Source organism: Nicotiana tomentosiformis, chromosome 1, assembly GCF_000390325.3.
Source record: "Nicotiana tomentosiformis chromosome 1, ASM39032v3, whole genome shotgun sequence".
In the NCBI taxonomy this organism is placed as follows: Eukaryota; Viridiplantae; Streptophyta; class Magnoliopsida; order Solanales; family Solanaceae; genus Nicotiana; species Nicotiana tomentosiformis.
In genome coordinates, this window is record NC_090812.1 from 118953295 (window position 1) to 118973763 (window position 20469).

At 38.0% G+C, this 20469-nt stretch overlaps 3 protein-coding genes across 3 annotated transcripts; 2 read left to right on the forward strand and 1 right to left on the reverse strand.

Moving 5' to 3' along the window:
- Positions 1-297: 297 nt before the first annotated feature.
- Positions 298-2504, reverse strand: LOC104101908 (chloroplast envelope quinone oxidoreductase homolog). Its single transcript, XM_009609462.4, has 4 exons — positions 2300-2504; positions 1837-1978; positions 1623-1714; positions 298-1273 (listed from the first exon to the last, which is right to left on the reverse strand). Exons 1-4 carry the CDS (start codon positions 2372-2374, stop codon positions 581-583), a joined length of 1002 nt encoding a protein of 333 aa, XP_009607757.1. The 5' UTR covers positions 2375-2504; the 3' UTR covers positions 298-580.
- A 2513-nt stretch (positions 2505-5017) lies between these two features.
- On the forward strand, positions 5018-5452 carry LOC104101898 (uncharacterized). Its single transcript, XM_033657566.2, has one exon. The coding sequence runs from the start codon at positions 5067-5069 to the stop codon at positions 5394-5396; it is 330 nt and encodes a 109-aa protein (XP_033513457.1). The 5' UTR covers positions 5018-5066; the 3' UTR covers positions 5397-5452.
- A 10914-nt stretch (positions 5453-16366) lies between these two features.
- LOC138908999 (uncharacterized) lies at positions 16367-18555 on the forward strand. The gene is made up of 3 exons (XM_070199927.1): positions 16367-17042; positions 17392-17498; positions 17839-18555. The coding sequence occupies exons 1-3, from the start codon at positions 16367-16369 to the stop codon at positions 18553-18555; spliced, it is 1500 nt and encodes a 499-aa protein (XP_070056028.1).
- The last annotated feature ends 1914 nt before the right edge of the window (positions 18556-20469 follow it).

Sequence of the window (20469 nt, forward strand, 5' to 3'; positions counted from 1 at the left end):
GGGTGGTTTTTCTATAACTTGAGTAACTTCCTCAATCAACATTTGGATAGATCATCTTTTTCTTTGAAGCATAATTATGTGTGCTTTATAACTTTTCTACATAATAATAATGCCAATCTATGTTCAATTTCATGTAAAAAGGGTAATCAGGTTCAAGTTATAAGGGTAAACTACCAATTTTACTTCTGGACTTTTAGCCTGCCGAAGTTATTTCTTAACTTTTTCTGGTATTGCACCACCAGCCATTTTATTTCACACATTGCTCTAAATTTTTAAAAAACCACCCGCATTTTATAATGAAAAATAACAGCTATACTATAGGCTCTAAAGGCATTACTTTCTGAAAGAGTGCTTATACACGGTTGCTGCAAAGGTAAAATAACAAAAATTACGTTACAATATATTAAGTGATAGGCACATTACAGACACAATCATTGAGGCGATTTCCAATCTGGCTGATCACTCTGAATAGATTGAGATTGATCGATCTACATCTATTGGCGTAATCTTTAATGCGCTGAATGCTCAGTGAGACAAGCACCAATACTTCCACATTTAGATCGACTGAAAAACAATAATTTTATATTTCCACAATGATCTTCCCCGTGGCATGTCCATCAAGGCTCTTGGCCCAAGCATCTTGTGCCTTGCTTAGAGGATGCTTGGAGTCAAATACAGTCTTAAGCTTCCCTTCCTTTACCAACCGGACAAGCAACTTCAGTTCCTTATCTCCTTTAGGAATCAAAATCAATGGCAGCAACTGCTTTTTGGAGAAGGTCAGTTTTTTCAATACATAGGTGCACATTGAACTAGGCCCGGGAGTCAGATCAATGACCTTTCCTGTGTCACTCAAATTAGGCTCAAATGTTGACCAGGAAACTCCTCTAGCACAGTGAACCACTACATCATATTTCTGGCCTGATGGACTCTTAAGAGCTGCTCCTTCTGGCGTCGTGTAGTCAAGAACCTCATCTGCTCCCAAACTCTTTACGAATTCAATGTTACGAGCTCCACATGTCCCTGTAACATGTGTATTACCTAGCTTTGCCAATTGAACAGCATAGTGTCCAACACCACCCGAGGCAGCTGTGACAAGAATATTTATACGCGGTCCACTTCCGTCTAGTTTGAGTCCAGCAACATCAACAAGGGCCTTGTGTGCTGTAAGAGCAGCAATTGGAAGGCCTGCACCTTCAGCAGCCGATACCTCTTCTGGCCTTGGAACAGTCAAGCTCTCCTTTGCGACTGCATACTCGGCCAATCCGCCTCCAATCTGTTTTAAAGCACACGAAAAAATTTATGTTTTGTGCATTAACATTTTAAAGAATGTTTTCACTATCAAATTAAGCTGATCTAGAATAATATAGTAACCTGAAAAATAGTGTAATAACTTAAAATACCCGATTAAATTGCACTAGTAGTGTAACAATTCTTTACACTTAACTCATCATGTTAAAGCAAAAAAGAAACATCAAGTTGATGAGCGTAAGTAGTTTGGAATAATATATAGCAGCAGACAATTCTTTTTTTGTGACCTAAATGTAACTGTAGAGCCCACCAGCTACAAAAACAATGCAAGGAGATCACGCTGAAAACTCAAAAGGGATGCGAATCGGACTTACAAGTGGATTAAGAAGAGCCACAACTTTGTCACCAGCCTTAAATTTTACAACATTGGGTCCAACTTCTACAACCTCCCCTGCTACATCAGTACCTGCACTTCACAATGTCAGTATTAAAAGTGCATATTATTAATAAGCAAGAAGGGCGCCTAGTGGTGTGTCCTCATTTTGTATTCTGAAGAAGAGATTATATGTCATAAATTATTGAACTTACCAGGTATTACGGGAAATTTGCGAGGAATAAAAGGACGAGCCACACCTTTCTGAAATCTCAAGTCTACTGGATTTAAGCTTGTTGCTTCCAACTTTAGCAAGACCTCATCCTTGTCTGGAGTAGGCACTGGAACTTCAACATGCTGCAACAAGCGCAATACATGTGCATCAATCAAAATTTGGATATTTTCTGTGCATTCGTCACTGTACAAATACTTACACACCCAAATATGTACCCCTTCCGGGTTCCGTGTAACATAGGCTTTATTCATGTCATAAAATGGAAATCGAAATTTTTATGCTCGAGTTACGAATAGTATAAAGGGCTTACGGTGAGGTAACAAGGTTTTGATGGAATACTTAAAGTGCGCGCAAGTTAGACCGAACATTATCCTAGAAAACTATAATAATAATAATAATCATATACAGGAAGTTTCCATTCAAAAGAAATGGAGAGCAAATACCTTCAAGCCAGCAGCCCCGCCTCCATAAGAATCGTACTGGACTGCGCGCATTAGCTTTGTCAAAATCCTCGCCATGATTGCTAATTTTTCATTCAAACTAATTTCACTTCGCCATCCTACTACTTCAGAAGCAGTATTTAAACTGAGATTGGGAACCAACGCATGTTGAAAAGTGGTGCTAGTCAGTGTTTCTTACGAACGCTGAAGCAACTATTCTAACTGGGCGTTTGGACATAAGAATTGTAAAATTTCAAAAAAAAGTAAAACAAATTTTCAAGTGAAAAAGATATTTAAAATTAGAGTTTGTGTTTGGACATGAATATAATTTTGGATTATTTTTGAAGTTTTGTGAGTAATTTGAGTGAAAATTTTGAAAAACAACTTTTTAAAATTTTTTAAAATTTTTTAAAATTTCGAAAAATTTCAAAATGTATGTTCAAGTGAAAATTGAAAATTTTATGGACAAACGTTCATTTAGAAAAAAAAAAAAAAAAGTGAATTTATTTTGAAAAAAAGAAAAAGAAAAAAGTTTTTATGTCCAAACGGACTAAGTTCTCAATTTTTGAAAAGTCGTGCTAGTCAGAGTTTCCTTCTTTCCTACTACTTGCCTAGGTGAATAGTCCTTCTTTATAGTCGTGGCATAACGATTACCACTTGTTAAAAAGCTAGTTTACTGCATTGACTAGTCGAAATATCACTTGTTGCGGTGTTGGAGTTTTGTACCTTGAGTATTAATGATTGCGAAGAGATCATATTATGTAAACAAAATTAACATATTGAGATTGAATAAAGCAATTGTATTTCATTTATTTTACTGCTAGCGCTGGATCGTTTTTTGCCTATCTGAACAAAAATTGATATTATCCAACTACATGTTTATACCGTTTCTAATCAATCTTGTGAGTGATTTAGAAGAAGATCAGGTCGATGGCAAATCTTGTGCAGCTTATTGTATTGTATAGGATATGTTGAGCCTCTTAACGTGGCCTAGGACTAAACGGTAGTTGAATAAGTGGTAGAGTTTCGTAGGTTTAAACGCTCCATTGAACCGGGTGGTCCATACCCCTCTATAAAATATTATAAGGCAGAATAGTCCGGTAGACCATTGTACTTGTTTCGATTTGTTATCTCGGTCCCTACGCTCCATAGAGTTTCATCTAGATACTTATAGTTGCTAAAACACACTATATTACACTCCTCTGACAGTTGACCTAGCTTACGTGGCATAGGTAAAGCTAAGGTGGATAAAATGTTTGGTACACACGCACAAAAAGAGCGTGATTACAAGGATTCCATAGAAAATGACTAAAATAAGAGAAAAACAGAAAAAGAAAAACATAAAAAACGAAGAACCCATGGTTCTCTTTTGCTGCCATAGCTTTTCTTTTCATCATAATTAAAGGGCAATAGAAGACGAATCAACATACAAGATCAGTTAAGAACCCATAGTTCGTAACAGGAACTTCATCCAACAACATCAAGAATAATAGGAATTTCATCGGAGCCTGTCAAAAATGTTATTCCCGGTCAATATTCCTGTATTTGTAAATATTAATTCTGCAAAATATAAGTTAACGTAATGAAACAATAATAATGAATTCGAGCCCACTGAATTCACAGTGTTTCCTTAAGGAATTTAATCCCCTCCTAGTACCCAAGGTAATGGATTATTTCCTCCCAGGATAGAACGAATTACACACTGGTGTAGCGGTACTTCAAACCCCAGTGTTTCGGCGAACACAAAGTTCGGTAGCAAATCACACTTACAGTTGCTTTGTTTGAAGTTTAAAAACAATGCAGAACAAAGGAGGAGATACTCAGAAAATCGAATGGAAATGCTGAGAGGAAGCAATGCAATGTATAGCTAATTGTATGTTGAGTTCTTGTATCTTCCTTCAACATTGCTGCTCATTTATATAGCAACCAAGAAGGAGTGCAAGACCAAAACGTCCACCCTTCATGGTGGAGCAAGCATTAAGTGTTTGTGGAGCAAGCACTTCATGGTGTGTGGAGCAAGCACTTCATGGTGGGAAGACCATTATCCGGCTGCCAATTATCAATACACGGATTGGAAAATATCCGTTACAAATACGGATAATCTTACGTTAATATTTACTATTAACAAATAAATTTGGTCCAAAAAATTAATCAATCAATCGATCATTTGACCAAATCCAAATCCGAATCCGAATCCGAATCCGAATCCGAATCCGAATCCGAATCCGTAGCCGTAGCCGTAGCCGTAGCCGTAGCCGTAGCCGTAGCCGTAGCCGTAGCCGTAGCCGAAGCCGAGCCGAGCGAGCGAGCGACGACGACGGCGCGAGGCTTGCTTTCTTCTTAACTCTTTAAGAGCTACAAGAAGAGCAATCATATATATACCCACCAAAAATGTCTTCCACTTCCAATATGGGACAATGTCTTATTGTTAAGAGGGGGAAACTTAAAATTTTACTCAAAATTTCATTTTCCCTCCATTTCCCATTCACCCTCATTTTAAGAATATTACATCTTAAAATAAAACCTCAACAAAAAAATCATCGCTGGCTAGTGTTGAAACTTCCGAATCATCAATGGCAAAGAGCACAGTGGAAAAGTTCGCCATCACCGGCGACGGAGACCACCGATGAACACCACAATTATTTCTTCCGCATCACCTTTCTAAGTAGAAAATAAAAAAATACAAAAAAAAAAATCTAGCAGTTCAAGTCAAATCAGGTGAAGCTCTGAAACTGAAACAGAATCTGATAGTCAAAGCAAAAAAGTAAAAATGGAAGCGGGAGACGAAGCACTAGAAATGGTGGACTCAAAGGATTTGCAGCAGCAAAGCAAAGCCCTTGATAAGCTCACTGACCATGTCGAAGATCGTCAGCTCGATTCCTCCCGTGTTCAAACGGCTATGGCTTCAATTTATGCATCCAAAGAAGCTGATCTTCAAGCTATGAGGATGAGGGAAAAGGAACTAGCTGCTGTTAAGATCAATGCTGTTGATATTGATATAATTGCAAATGAACTGGAGGTGGACAAGAAGGTTGTTGAAAGGACTTTGAGAGAGCATAAAGGTGATGATATAGCTGCAATAAGGCATTTGCTGAATTAGTGTAATGCAGAAGATAAAGAGAATCAGTACCAGAAATTTTTGTTTTCATTCTGAAATGTATTAACAAAGAGACTATCAAAAAAAATAAATTAGGTGAAAAATACCAAAAGGGGCATGGATACGAAGAGTAAAAACAAGGAAGAAAGATATGAGGTGCTCGAATCTAATTTGTAATGGTGTGTGGGTGCCCAAATCAATTGCTTGGTTTGTGAAAATTATTAGATTTTGAAGTGATTGCAACTTCCTCTCCCACTTTCAATCCCTCGGAAATTTGTGGTAAAAATTCACAAATCCTTCTTTTTATTCTTTGTTTACAATGAGGTAGAGGTAAGAAAAAAACAAGCTTTTGAAGAAAAAAACAAGCTTTTGATGTTTGCTAGTATCTCTGTTGTGGTTCGGTGGTGAGGTTTTAACGGAGAAGGTGACTGAATATTAAAATGGTGTTCGAGGGTGAAGAAGGTGAAAATGGTGGCCATTCTGCCTTTAAAAAAATAAAAATAAAATAATGTGGTATATTTTATCTGAATGTGGCATATTTTATATGATGTGGATATTAATATCAGCGTGATTGAGCAACACGCGGGTCAGAGGGATATAAGATAGTGTGTTTTAGCAACTATAAGTGTCGAGATGAAACTCTATCGAGTGCAGGGACAAGGATGACAAACCAGAACAAGTACAATGGTCTACGAGGCTATTCTGCCATATTATAAAGCAGGGACTAGAAATGGTGATGCGGCAATCTCCATGAGCAGAATTCATATTTTTCTTTTTTTAGAATTTTGACTTTTTGCCCCTATTTCTCTAATTAAGTACCGTTTAAAATTAGAATCAACCAACGGTTAAGTATGAACAGTCACAACCTTTAAAGACACACATTCCAGTAATTAGTTTCCTTCTTTAAATAATATCATCAAAGATAGAATGAAAATAGAATTGTAACCTCCATTCCATGCACCCATTTACTTATTCTTTAAGACTTTAACCTCTCCGCCCGATCACCTCTCTGAATATGCCATTAACTACAACCGCATGCAATTTTTTCCTCATTGTTTTCAGAAGTTACCTTTATTGCAAAATCTTCCTCATTTCTACCACTTATGTTACCACAGTAACCTCCCTCTCTTCGAACCAAGAAGGCTTCTATTCATACCACCGATTCAATGTGATGTCCCAACAAACTTAAAAAATTAGGCTGCCTTTTTATACTTAATGATTGATTGAGGATTACAGACTTATAGTACTCCATGAATTAAAATATCGCCATAACGGAATTGTCGAGAAATTATATTTAACGAGATGTGGGGGTTGCAACATTATAACATTGTTAATAGTGATAAGATGCAGAAGAAGATGTAGATCCATATGGAGGATTGTTTAATAGTGAACAACCTTTATTTCTTACAAGTTACAACTAAAGAAAAACTTGAAAATCAATTACGTATAATTATATCTTAAGGATGAGTAGTTTTTCTCAAGAGTTTCTTCAAATCAAGCAGATATGGATATTACACATTACAAGCTCTGAAGGTGAGTTTTTTCTTCTTAAAAATAATATTTATGTTGTGTTATTTGTTACAATTAAGGTACTTTCTAGATTGAAATTTATGTTAGAAAACTAATATTGGAAGGCAGGGAAATGTTTGTTTTGGTTATAGTGCTGATAATAGTATAACTAAGACAGAATGAATTTTAGAGTTAGCAAATTGAATAAGAATTTTGATACCATGGGGTTGCAAGAAAAACCTTCCAAGTCTCATGGTTTTGAGAAGTTATCTGCTATTCTATCCCTTTTGCAACGGTCTTGCTGTTATCTATCAAGCACAATGTGAATCTAGAAATACAACTTTATGATTTGACTTTATAGGATTACCATTTTTATGCTATATATATATATATATATATATATATATATATATATATTTTATTTGAAGAAAAAAAAGGCAAGAAAGAATACTATGGTCTCAACCAATTTCGAAATGGGAACGTGAAGCTTGTGAAGCCTCTCTCACTATATGGTATATTTGTTTAGTTATAATATCTTTCATTGCTTAGTGGCTAAAATGAGAAGTAAAAGCTGTAGAAAGATTCTAAAATACTGTGAAGTTACTATTTTTAATTTTTGAAATGCTGTGAAATTACTATTTTTATTATATAAGTGTATCAATTTATTAAATGTGCTGGTTAATAGTTGTTGCACTTGGCAATTGGCATTCGATTTCTAAATGATGAGAAAAATACGAACAAGATTTTTGTAAAATTCATTTAGCAATGATTAGCTTCCCTTAATTTTTTGGCCTCTTAAACTTCCACGGAAACAATATGTAACTGAAAAAATGGCCGAAGCAGCAAGTACGTGCCTCTTCATTTTGCAGCAGAGTTTAAATAAAATCGATTTAACATCCTATTCCAATTTCCATTAAAATTTATAATTAGAACTATTATCATTCATACAATTGATTCTGCTTTTTGATAAGTTTTTCCCTCAAATTGAGAGAACTGCTCTTTGAAAATTCTGTAGTTATGAAACTACAAAAAAAAAAGTACTCAATGCTTTATTTGTTTTAATTTGCTTTTCTGTCTGATTGTTTTGTATGTAATTTTTGATTAAGAATTCGATTTTTATTTTTTAAAAGCAATTACACAATTGTCTATGCCCCAGGTTGGGCACCTGAGCCAATAACAACTGCCACTCCTTCTACACGTGTTGAACCTTGGCTATGATTATTTTCTTTATATCAAGTAAAAAGTAGAAAAGTTTAGATATGACATGTAAAAGTAGATGGTAGAAAAAGATTATCTAATGAAAGAAACTATTTTTTTACATTCATAATTGAGAAAATAGTTATCTAATTAGAGTCAAATTGAAAATGATAGCACACATACCACTTACTGAGAACTAAGTGAAAAATGTTATGTGACTTTTTCCTTCGTTTTACTGCTTGTAGTTTTGGTTATTTTAGAAATTATTTAGATAAGTGTGGAACGATTGAAAATATGTCTATTCTGTCGTGATTTACTATAATTATAGAAGCTTTTTCAGTAAGGCATTATTAATTAATAATACTTTCAAGATTTACTTAAAAGGAGATTTGATTAGTTTAGATATAATTTTTGTAGATGAAAATTAGTTTAAGTGATTGTCATGTTGCTTATTTTTCTATATGGTCTAATTTATAAAATGATCACTTGTTAAATATTTGTTTAATGACCGCGCGAAGCGCGGATAAATTAATTAGTTAGAAAACAAAAGAAAAAGAAAACAAAAGGAAAAGGAAAATGATGGCAAAACAAGTGTTGGACGAAATAGAGACTTAGCAACCAATTTGCACTGCAAATTGCAAAGTGCAAATTGCATATTGAAATCCAATCTTTTGATCGGTTAATATAGGCGGCCGTTCTTTCTATACAGGGGAGCTTCGTCTCACATTCTAACACACCAATTTCATAGAAACATATCTGAGAGTTAAGGAGCAGTTTAAGGTATTCACAGACCGTGTAATTTATAAGACAAAATAAAGAATTTGAACAATATCATAGTAAAATGTGTAATGTTTTTTTTAAAAAAGTGTTATTTTCTTGAGTATGTACTGATTCTTGGAATATTTACCCGGGATTACAAATATAAAATTTCTCATTTTAGTGGATTACTTTGCTCCTCTTGAGCTCATGATTTTTTTTTTTCCATATTCAAAAGGATTTCCCAAGTTAAAATCCTTGTGTCCTTGTTGTTCTTTTTATTCTTGTTGATTGTTGCATTATGGTGCTACGTTATTATTTTACTGTTATTACCGTGAATATAATTTTTATGGACCGTTATTCCCAACAAGTGGTATTAGAGCGCAAATTCTGCTCATTCACCGAATATCATTCACGGTTGGTAATACCATACTCAATTTAAAAAAATATTTGGAGTAAAGTACAAGGTAGCAAAATTCAACAGAGACAATTTCTCAACATGGAAAACAAAGGATGAGAGATTTGCTCATCCAACAAGGTTACACAAGATACTAGACGGCGATGCCGAGAAGTTAGAATCCATGAAACCACAAGACTAGAGGACATGAATGAAAAGGTTGCTAATGCAATCCGATGACACTTATTAGATGATGTTTCCAATAACATCACTAATAAGGAGAGTGCATATGGCATTTGGACTAGGCTGTAAAGTCTTTATATGTTCAAGATGCTGGCAAATAAATTATACTTGAAGAAGTAGTTGTACGTCCTATATACGGGTGAAGGTAGAAATTTTCTGTCACATTTAAATATATTTAACAAACTAATTACGTAGCTTGCCAACCTCGGAGTAATGATCGAGGAGGAAGATAAAACTATCTTGCTCCTGAAATCGCTGCCATCCTCCTATGATAATTTGGCAACCACCCTGCATAGTGAAACCACAATTAAGTTAAAGGATGTCATATTAGTGATTCTATTCAATGAGAAGATGAGGAAGAAGCTTGAAAATCAAGGACATACTTTCATCCTAGAAGGTAAAGGCGGGAGTTACCAAAAGGGATCAAGCAATAATGGTAGATCTAGAGGTCGTGGGAAGTCCAAGAATCGATCCAAGTCAAGAGCGAGAAATTTCTACTTCTGCGGTCAACCTGGTCACTTCAAAAGAGATTAGTCTTTGTATAATAGGGATGCGCCGGACCGCCGACGACCACACCCCAGGTAAAGTTAGTGAGTCGTGTAATAGGCGATCATTTCGTGCGGTTCGGGGGGCACTTGAGTCAGCCGCCGGCACCCGACAACGTCTTGACCCCCATCTAATTTCTGGGTCAATTCCCCCTTCGTACTACAAAAAAATGAGATTCTTGCCGAATCCGAGTTTGCTGCTCCAACCATTACCAAATTAATACCTATTCCGTTTAGTACTTCAGATTGTTAAAAGAGGAAAGCCGGTCTTGCACACTAGGACATGAGTGAACCTAGGCTCTTCAAGACCAGCCTTTCACTCCTAAGAAGTCGGAATAAGAGTCAATCGATGGCTGAAATTTCTTAGAAAGGTTGTCTAATGCCTTATCTCTGCTGGATTCCATCTCACTCTCTTTCGGTCCGAAGCCGATAGGAAGTGAAAGTTACTGAGGTAAGTTCTAATAGAACTAGGTTCCGGGTATTCCTACTATTTTTTCTTATAGGTTAATCTTTGAACTCAACATTAAAGCACTGGAAGAGAATCTCTATCCTCTTTCCAAAAGAACGGGGATTTAGGTCTATTGCTTATGTCCGATTTGCTGAGGCTAGCTGCCCAAATCTAAGAAAGGACAATGGCGAGAGCATTGGTTAAAAACAAATAACAACAACACAATCACTACAATGCAAAATAATGATATTGTAGTTCTCTTTGCAAATAAGGAAGATAATTGCATGCACTTGGCAGGTCCAAAGACGAAAAAGATCGTTTGATACAGGTAAGTGATCTATTTTGATCTATTTTGCAAAATATTAAACCATGCCACACCGGTAAGTGATCTATTTTGCAAGTATATAGAAGGTGATTTTGGCACTGTAAGTATAAGATTTCTCATGGATCTATCCCAGTTTTAGGGTTAACCAAAGAAAAATAAGTTAGTTACATGAGTTTCAAACTGAAATTTGGCGGATGAATAATCCATTTATTTAGTTTTATCTTTTTTTTCACCTTCAAAAGAATAAATCATAGGCATTTCTACTAGTGTTAGAATTTTATGAAAGGTAACTATCTCGGTTTCATATATAAATTTATACTAGTTACTCAAAAATTATGGGGATTAGTGACATTTATAGGCAGACAAATGGATATAAATGTCGGATACACATTTATCCTAAATGACGTATGCCATGTACCTGAATGGTGGATGAACTTGGTCTCGGAAAGTGCTTTGATCCGAGATGGATACACGAGTTATTTTGCAAATTAAAAGTGGAGATTCACTAAGGGATTATTGGTGTTTACAAAGGAAGTAGCTCGTGGCAGTTATATAAAACAAATGCAAAAATATGCTGAGATGAATTGAATGAGGCTCAATATGATATTTTTGCAAATTTGTGGCAGAGAAAAATGTGTCATATGAGCGAGAAACGATTACATATTCTTACCAAAAGATTACTCAAACTCTTTTGCCAAAGGTAAGATAGTAAAATCTTGTAACTATTATTTATTTGATAAGCAACACATAGTCTCATTTCAAATACCATCTGAAAGAAACTGAATATACTTGATTTGGTATATTTTAATATTTGTGGTCCAACGGAGATAGAATTGGTGGGCGGTCATCATATTTTTTTATTTTTTATTGATGATACTTCACGAAAGTTGTGGGTTTATATTTTGAAAATATAAGATCAGGTGTTTTAAGCTTTCTAGAAGTTTCACGTTGTGGGAGAAGGAATACATGCCGAAAGCTAATAATTTTCCAAACCGACAGAGGTGAGTGTAATTCAAGAGAATTTGAAGAGTATTGGTCGAACCAAGGGATCAGCAATAAAAATACAGTTCCTGCAACCCCACAACACATTAGTGTAGCTGAGAAGATGAATCACGTCGTTGTTGAAAATGTGAGAAGTATGCATAATAGCTAAGATACCTAGGTTATTTATGGGGTGGAGCAGTTCAGACAGCATGTTACCTGATTAATCGGAGTTCGTCGGTTCCATTGGGGTTTGATATCCGACAAAGAGTTTGGACCAATACAGAGATATCTTATTCCAATTTGAAGGTGTTTGATTTTAGAGCTGTTGCACAGGTACCAAAGGAGTAGAGAACAAAGATGGATGATAAATCTATTCCCTACATATTTATCAGATATGGAGATAAAGGGTTTAGGTACAAATTTTGGAATCCTATAATGAAGGTCATCAAAAGCAGAGATGTAATCTTCCAAAAAGGTAAAGTTGAAACTTCTAGTAATTAGTCAGAAAAGGCAAAGTAAAAGAATGGTGTAGTCCCTAGCTCTGTTTCCATTCTTTCTACTTCTAATAATCCCACAAGTACAGAAAGTACAACAAACGAGGTTTCCGAGCAGGGAAAGCAACCCGATGAGGTTATTGAGTGATAAGTAGGGATTTTGACCGCTTATTTGCTCTCTTTTACTTATGTTTTAGCTCAAAAATTCTTAAAGGTATTCCCGAGAACTAATGAAATGTGCTTTAAAGCAGAAATATTGGGAAACGAGCCAAAAAAGTAAAAATCAACTCAAAAAGGAGTAAAATTGGACGAGAACCAAAACAAGGTAAAAAGGGCTACAGTGCGGACCGCACAATACTGTGTGCGGTTGCAAACTCTGAAGAGGCACTAATGGAATCCATTCACAGAGTGCGGTCCTCACAATTATTGTGCGGCCGCAGAAGACTAGATTCAGAGACCTCTAATTTTGGGTGCTTGAAGATGTGTGGACCACATCATTATTGTGCGCTCGCAAGATGCCAAAATGCGACCGCACTCAAAAATGTACGGGCCGCAGAGTGAAGCCCTGATCCAGTCCAAGAGCAAGAGTGTGGCCGCACTCAGAAATGTGCTGTCTGCAAAATTAGAAAAAGTGGGGCCGCATCTCACTTTTGTGCGACTGCAGAAAGTCATACCCACCAGTCAGTCTCAAAGTGCGGACCGCACACAGAATTGTGCAGCCGCACAACCTTCGCAGGGGCAACTTTGTCAGATATTTTCAGCTGGGTATAAATATATCTTTTTATCATATTTAGGTTAAGTTGGGTGCATCTGAACACTCAGAGCAGTTTTTATTTACTGTATTGGGCAACTTTGTACTAGTTTAGCATTTAAACATTAGATTTTCTTTCTTTAATCAATCATTATGCATTTTATCTTAGTTTCTTCTTTAATTTCTTCATTGTCCATGAGTAGCTAAACCCTTAGCTAGAGTTGTGACCCAACCCTAGTATGGGTACTTAATAGGTGATTGATTTATGGCTTATTTGTGATTGGGTATATGAATTTTAGCCTAGTTCTTGCTTGAATTTGAGAATTGATTGTTGCAAATATCGATTCATGCCTAATTGACTTAGTCTATACTTGAGAAAGTGAGACTAAGTCTAGAAAAAATTGGCTAACAAAAATTGGGATGAACTCAAGAAATTTATAGCCACAATTAAAGGGTCGAATCTAGAGATAGTAAGACCCGACCTGAGCATTTATCACTTGTTTCGTGAGATACCCATTTGGACTTGAGAAAGCATAATTGGGCAAAATCACTCAAACTACCGAGAGGTATAGAGTGAGTAATTACGTGTGATTGCTATATTGTATCTCGATCAACCAAATATACCCTAAAGCTGTACATCCGTTAGGTAACCGACTAGGCGGAAGTTGCAACCCTAGATGTTTTATAACTTGAAAAACAACCAAACCCAAAAACATTGTCTCTTAGCTTTACAATTACAAGCAGTAGCGTAAAAGTAGAAGTAGAAACAACAATTGAAAATGTGGAAGTGTAATTTTAGGTACGTCATACATTCACACTAGGTATATATCTAATCCAACATCAAGTTCCCTGTGGAATAGACCTCGACTCACGTTGGGTGTTTAATATTGCATCGACCGTCTCACAACCTAAATTAGTGGTGTGAGTTTGGGCGACATCAATTTTTGGTGCCGTTGTCGGGGAGCTAAAAACAGATTTAGCTATATATTTGGTTTTGTGTGTGACATGTCCTCTTTTCCTTCCAGGTTACTAACCTTTTTGTTAATCGATTATAGGTACAAAAAAAAATGGCTCTAAATAATGATCCTCTCGGAAACATGCCTTTGGGGGATATAGACGTGGAAGATGACCCAGTTGAAGAGGTCCCTCTTAAACCTCAAGCAAATAGACGAGGCCGACCGCCTCAAGACAACATTCCCGTTTCTCCCCCAAATCTACCAAGAGCGGCTCCACACCGAGTGTTGCCGAATGAAGGGTACGCAAGTGCCATAGTACCGCCCCGTATTAGGTCGGGCAACTTCCAAATCACAAATGTTATGCTTACACTGCTTGAGAAACGGGGATTCTTCACCGGGGCTCCGAATCAAAATGCGTATAAGCACGTGAAAGGATTTGTGAACACCTGCTGGGGTAGTAAATATACCAACGTTTCTGAGGATGCTTTAAGGTTAAGACTATTTTCCTTTTCTCTACGGGGGAAAGCCTTGGACTGGTTAGAAAGATTGCCAAACCATTCTATCCATACATGGGATGAATTGGCAGAAAGTTTCATTGGCAAATTCTTTTCTCCTAGGCATATGGCTACTCTTAGAGACGAGATTCTAGTATTCAAATAAGAATCTAATAAGCCTTTGCATGAGATATGGGAGAGGTACCGCACTATGCTGAAAGAGTGCCCGAATAATGACATGACCGAAGCTATGATTCAACAAACCTTCTACAGGGGGATCAATACTACTAATCAATGCATGGTCAACCAACTTGCCGGTGAAAATTTCATGACAACACCATAAGCCGAAGCTTGCGAAATCTTAAATGAAATGGCGGATACCTCATCCGCATGGCAAAGTAGAGCAAATGTTCCTCAAGGTGATTCAAATGTGATTCACCTACACAAAGAATTGCACGATCATGGGCAAGCAATTGCCGAGTTGACCACTATAATGAATAAATTGGCCAAAGCTCAACTTCAACAGGTTCAAGGTCCTAAGCAAGTAAATGCAATGGAAGTTGTCAATATGATGGTGAACAAGCGAAGGCAAAAAGTGTTAAAGTGCAAAACCGTGTAGAACAATTTGTGTAAGATGATAGTGGGCTTGACCAAGATGAATCATATAATGAGCAAGAGGAAGAAGTGCAATATGTAAAAAGGAACAACTCACAAGGCCCGAATCAACAATGGAGATCTCAAGGAAATCAAGGAAATTGGAACAATCAAAACCATCAAGGCAATTGGAGTGGTGGTACAAATAATCAAGGTAATTGGAACAATAACAATAATCAAGGTAATTGGAACAAGGCAAACAAGGCAATTGGGGTGGCAACAATCAAGGATATTGGGGAGGCTACAACCAAGGGGGTTGGAACGATAACCAAGGGAATCGGGGGCCGGGCTCTCAAAGGCCCCCGATGTATCAACAACCAAACAACCCGCCTCCTTATCCATATCAAGGTTCTAGTTCTTCCAACAATGAGATGGGACAGATTGAAAATATGTTCAAACAAATGATGAAGAAAAATGACGACTCTGATGCTCAATTAGCCTCTCACAACACTTCAATCCGCAATTTGGAAGTTCAATTGGGGAAAATCTTGCAAGCTTTAAACACTCGTCCTAAGAGGGCACTACCTAGTGATACGGTGGTGAACCCGAAGGGTGGAATAAACACGGGACATGCCATGGCCATAACAACAAGGAGTGGAAGAGGTGGAGATGAAACCACCTCAAATCAAAGAAGAATTGTGGATGATGATGTAGTGGTTCAAGAAGATGAGATTCCAAGCAATGTGGTTCAATCTAATGAAGAGGTGAAATTTGATATTGATGAGAGTGCGGAGTAGACCCAAGAAGAAGTGAACCCGTCTAGGGAACACGTGATTGACATACCAGAACCGGTAGTGCCAAAGGACAAGGCACCAATGCCAAGGCCTCCTCCTCCATACCCTCAAAGGCTCGCCTAGCAAAATAGTGAGAACTAATTCATGAAGTTTATTGATATGATGAAGAGCTTATCCATTAATGTGCCATCGGTTGAGGCGTTGGAACAAATGTCCGGTTATGCAAAGTTCATGAAAGATTTGGTGACAAAGAAAAGATCAATGAATTGTGAGACTATCAAGATGATACATCAAGTGAGTGCTATTGTGCACTCAATGGCTCAGAAATTGGAAGATCCCGACGCTTTCACAATCCCTTGCACTATTGGAAGCGCCGACTTTGCCAAAGCTCTATGTGATCTAGGGGCGAGTATCAACTTGATGCCCTACTCGGGGTTCAAAACTTTTTGAATTGGGAAACCAAGACCCATATCTATGAGGTTACAAATGGTGGATCGTACTATGAAGAGACCATTAGGTATTATTGATGATGTGTTGGTTCGTGTTGATAAGTTCATCCTCCGGGCGGAATTTGTGATCCTTGACTGCAAAGTGGACTATGAGGTGCCTATTATCTTGGGTAGACCTAGCCTTGCTACGGGGAAGGCCCTTGTTGATGTGGAAGCCGGTGAGCTCACCTTTTGGGTGGGCAATGAAAAGGTGGTTTTCCATGTGTGCAAATCTATGAGGCAACCGAATAGCAACGAAGTTTGTTCATTTGTGGACTTAGTCACCGTGGTGATTGTTGATGATGCTAGTGCCATGATGAATGTTGATGATACTTTGGAGGTCGTATTGCTTAATCATGATGATGATGTGAAGGATGACTATGTGGAATGTGTAAATGCATTACAAGGAATGGGGTCGTATACTTATGAATCCCGAAAATTGTCCTTAGATCTTGAGAACCGGAAGACTCCTCCAACAAAGCCCCCGATCGAGGAGCCTCCCACTTTGGAGTTAAAGCCATTTCCTTCACAACTCAGGTATAAGTTTCTTGTCCCTTGTTTTACTTTACCTGTTATTCTTTCCTCTTGCTTGACTAATGTGCAGGAAAATTCTACTTTGGCGGTGCTTCAAAAGAGAAAGAAAGTTATAGGATGGACACTGGCGGATATTCGGGGTATAATCCCCGCCTTTTGCATGCATAAGATTATTTTTGAGGAGGATGCCAAACCCTCCATTGAACATCAAAGAAGGTTAAATGAAGCAATGCAAGAGGTGGTAAAGAAGTAGATCATAAAGTGGTTGGATGCTGGGGTAGTTTACCCCATTTCCGACATCTCGTGGACCTCTCCGATGCAATGTGTCCCAAAGAAAGGGGGCATAACTGTGGTCACCAATGACAAGAACGAATTTATTCCTACAAGAACGTTGAACGGGTGGAGAGTGTGCATGGACTATCGGAAGCTCAAAAAAGTCACTCGAAAAGATCATTTTCCGTATCCATTTCTTGATCAAATGCTTGACAGGTTGGCCGGACGAGCTTTTTATTGTTTCCTTGATGGATTTTCCGGCTACAATCAAATTCTCATTGCTCCTGAGAACCAAGAAAATACTACTTGCACTTGTCCCTTTGGTACTTTCGCATTCTCGCGGATTCCATTTGGGTTATGCAATGCACCGATGACTTTTTAACAGTGTATGATGGCCATCTTCACCGACACGGTGTAGGATATTCTTGAGGTCTTTATGGATGATTTCTCTATGGTTGGGAATTCCTTCAATAATTTCTTGAACAACTTGGATAAGGTCTTAGCAAGATGTGAGGAGACAAACTTGGTTTTGAATTGGGAGAAATATCACTTCATGGTCGAAGAGGGCATAGTCCTCGGCCACAAAATTTCAAAGCATGGTATTGAGGTCGACAAGGCCAAAGTTGAGGTGATCTCTAAACTCCCTCCCCTACATCCGTGAAGGGTATGAGGAGTTTCTTGGGTCATGCGGGGTTCTATCGCCAATTCATCAAAGACTTTTCTAAAGTGGCGAACCCCTTGTGTAAACTTTTGGAAAAGGATGCCAAGTTCCATTTCAACGAGGATTGTATGAAGGCATTCGAATTGCTCAAGTTCAAGCTGACTACTACTACAATTATCATCGCACCAGATTGGAGCTTGCCTTTTGAGCTCATGTGTGACGCAAGTGATTTGGCGGTCGGAGCCGTTTTGGGACAGCGTATCAACAAAATCTTCCACCCGGTCTATTATGCTAGTAAGACCATGAATGATGCCCAAGTCAACTACACAGTTTCCGAAAAAGAACTCCTTGCTATTGTTTTTGCTATGGAAAAGTTCCGCGCTTACTTGATTCGTACAAAGGTGATTGTTCACACCGACCATGCGGCGCTTCGATATTTGATGAGCAAGAAAGATTCTAAAGTAAGACTAATGCGGTTGGTGCTTCTTTTGCAAGAGTTTGATCTGGAGATTCAAGACTGCAAAGGTAGTGAAAACCAAGTGGCGGACAACTTGTCTCATTTGGAGGAGGTGAAGAGGCCATATGATGGCCTTGAGATAAATGATTCATTCCCTGATGATAAAATCCTAGCCATTTCTATGACCGCGATGCCATGGTTCGCCGACTTTGCCATATATCTTGTGAGTGGCATTGTACCGAATGAGTTCTCTTCAAACTAAATGAAGAAGCTCAAACGGGATTGCCTTGACTATTATTGGGATGAGCCTTATCTTTTCCAGATTTGTACCGATGTGTGATTCAACGATGTGTACCGGAGTAGGAACAAATGGAAATTCTTGAGGCTTGCCACTCTTTGCCATATGGTGGTCACCATGATGGAGCTAGAACGACAACAAAAGTGTTGAGTTGTGGATTCTATTGGCCTACTCTTTACAAGGACGCTAGAGGTCTCGTCAAGTGTTATGATGAATGTCAAAGGTCCGGTGGGATTTCGAAGAAAAACGAGATGCCCCTCACCACCATTTTGGAGATTGACATTTTTGATGTATGGGGCATTGATTTCATGGGTCTGTTCGTGAACTCTTACGGTAACACTTACATATTGGTAGTTGTGGATTATGTGTCAAAGTGGGTTGAAGCCGTGACTTTGCCCAACAATGAAGCTCAAATTGTGGTGTCATTTTTGAAAAAGAACATCTTCACAAGGTTTTGTACTCCAAGGGCCATTATTAGTGATGGGGCATCGCACTTTTGCAACAAAGATTTTGATACCTTACTTACAAAGTATGGTGTTACTCACAAAGTTTCGACCCCATATCATCCTCAAGCAAGCGGGCAAGTTTAAGTTTCCAATCGGGAGATCAAGAGTATTTTGTCAAAGACCGTGAATGCCAACCGGATGGATTAGTCAAATAATCTTGATGATGCTCTTTGGGCTTATAGGACGGCTTATAAAACATCGATTGGTATGTCTCTATATCGGTTTGTGTTTGGGAAAGCTTATCACCTACCGATGGAACTTGAGCACAAGGCTATTTGGGCATTGAAGAAGCTTAATCTTGAATGGGATGTCGCCGCCATCTTAAGGGTGGCACAATTGAATGAGCTTGATGAATTCCGGTTCCATGCATATTCAAGTTCGTCCTTATACAAGGAAAAGATGAAGTACCTCCATGACAAGTACATCCGTAAAAAGGAGTTCGAAGAAAGCAATCTTGTGCTATTGTTCAATTCTCGATTGCGGATGTTTCCGGGAAAATTGAAATCCAAGTGGAGTGGTCCATTTGAGGTTGTGCATGTAACACCCTTTGGTGCATTGGAGTTGAAGAACAAGAATGATGAAGTGTTTAGAGTCAATGGTCACCAGGTAAAACATTATCTTGGCAAAGTTGATGATGGCCACATTGTGGCGTTAATTCATTTCACGTGCTTGATGGTAACCTGCGTCGTGCCGCGACGTTAAATCAGGTACTTCTTGGGAGGCGACCCATGTGTATTTTTCTTTTATTTTTCATTAGATAGGCTTTGTTTTGTGCTAACTAGTTTTGAAGTGCATGCAGGAATGGATGTGCATTGCAGGGACTGTGTCAAAATCTTTGGCTAAGTATTGAAAGAGTGCGGACCGCACATTAATGGTGCAGACCTCACAATTCTAAAGGCAGCAGCAGAAATCACTCTGCGGCCGCAAAATTCTATGTGCGGTCGCACAACTGGAAGACAAAAATTGAAGTTCTCTAAAGTTGGCCTGTCAAAATTCTTAGCCAATCTGCGGCCACACACAAAATTATGCGGTCCGCACAAATTCTGCAGCCACCCTCACTTTTATGCAGACCGCAGAGTTGCTTTGAGGTCCAGGTAAAGTTTGGGGTGACTTGGTCAACCTACAAATAGAACCCCGAGACACTATTCACAACTTTACCACTCTGAAATCTTGAACCCTAAGCAAACACAGTGCACAATCGATTAATTCACAATTTTCCTTTATTTCATCAACGTAGATTCTTACCTGCATCCTTCATAACTGGTATGTTCATTACATTTTTAGATTTTGAAATTTCTTTTCGTTTTTGTTTTGTGGTGTGAGTTGTTAGACCTAAATTGTCAATTGTTAAACAAGGCTGCTTAAAATCATG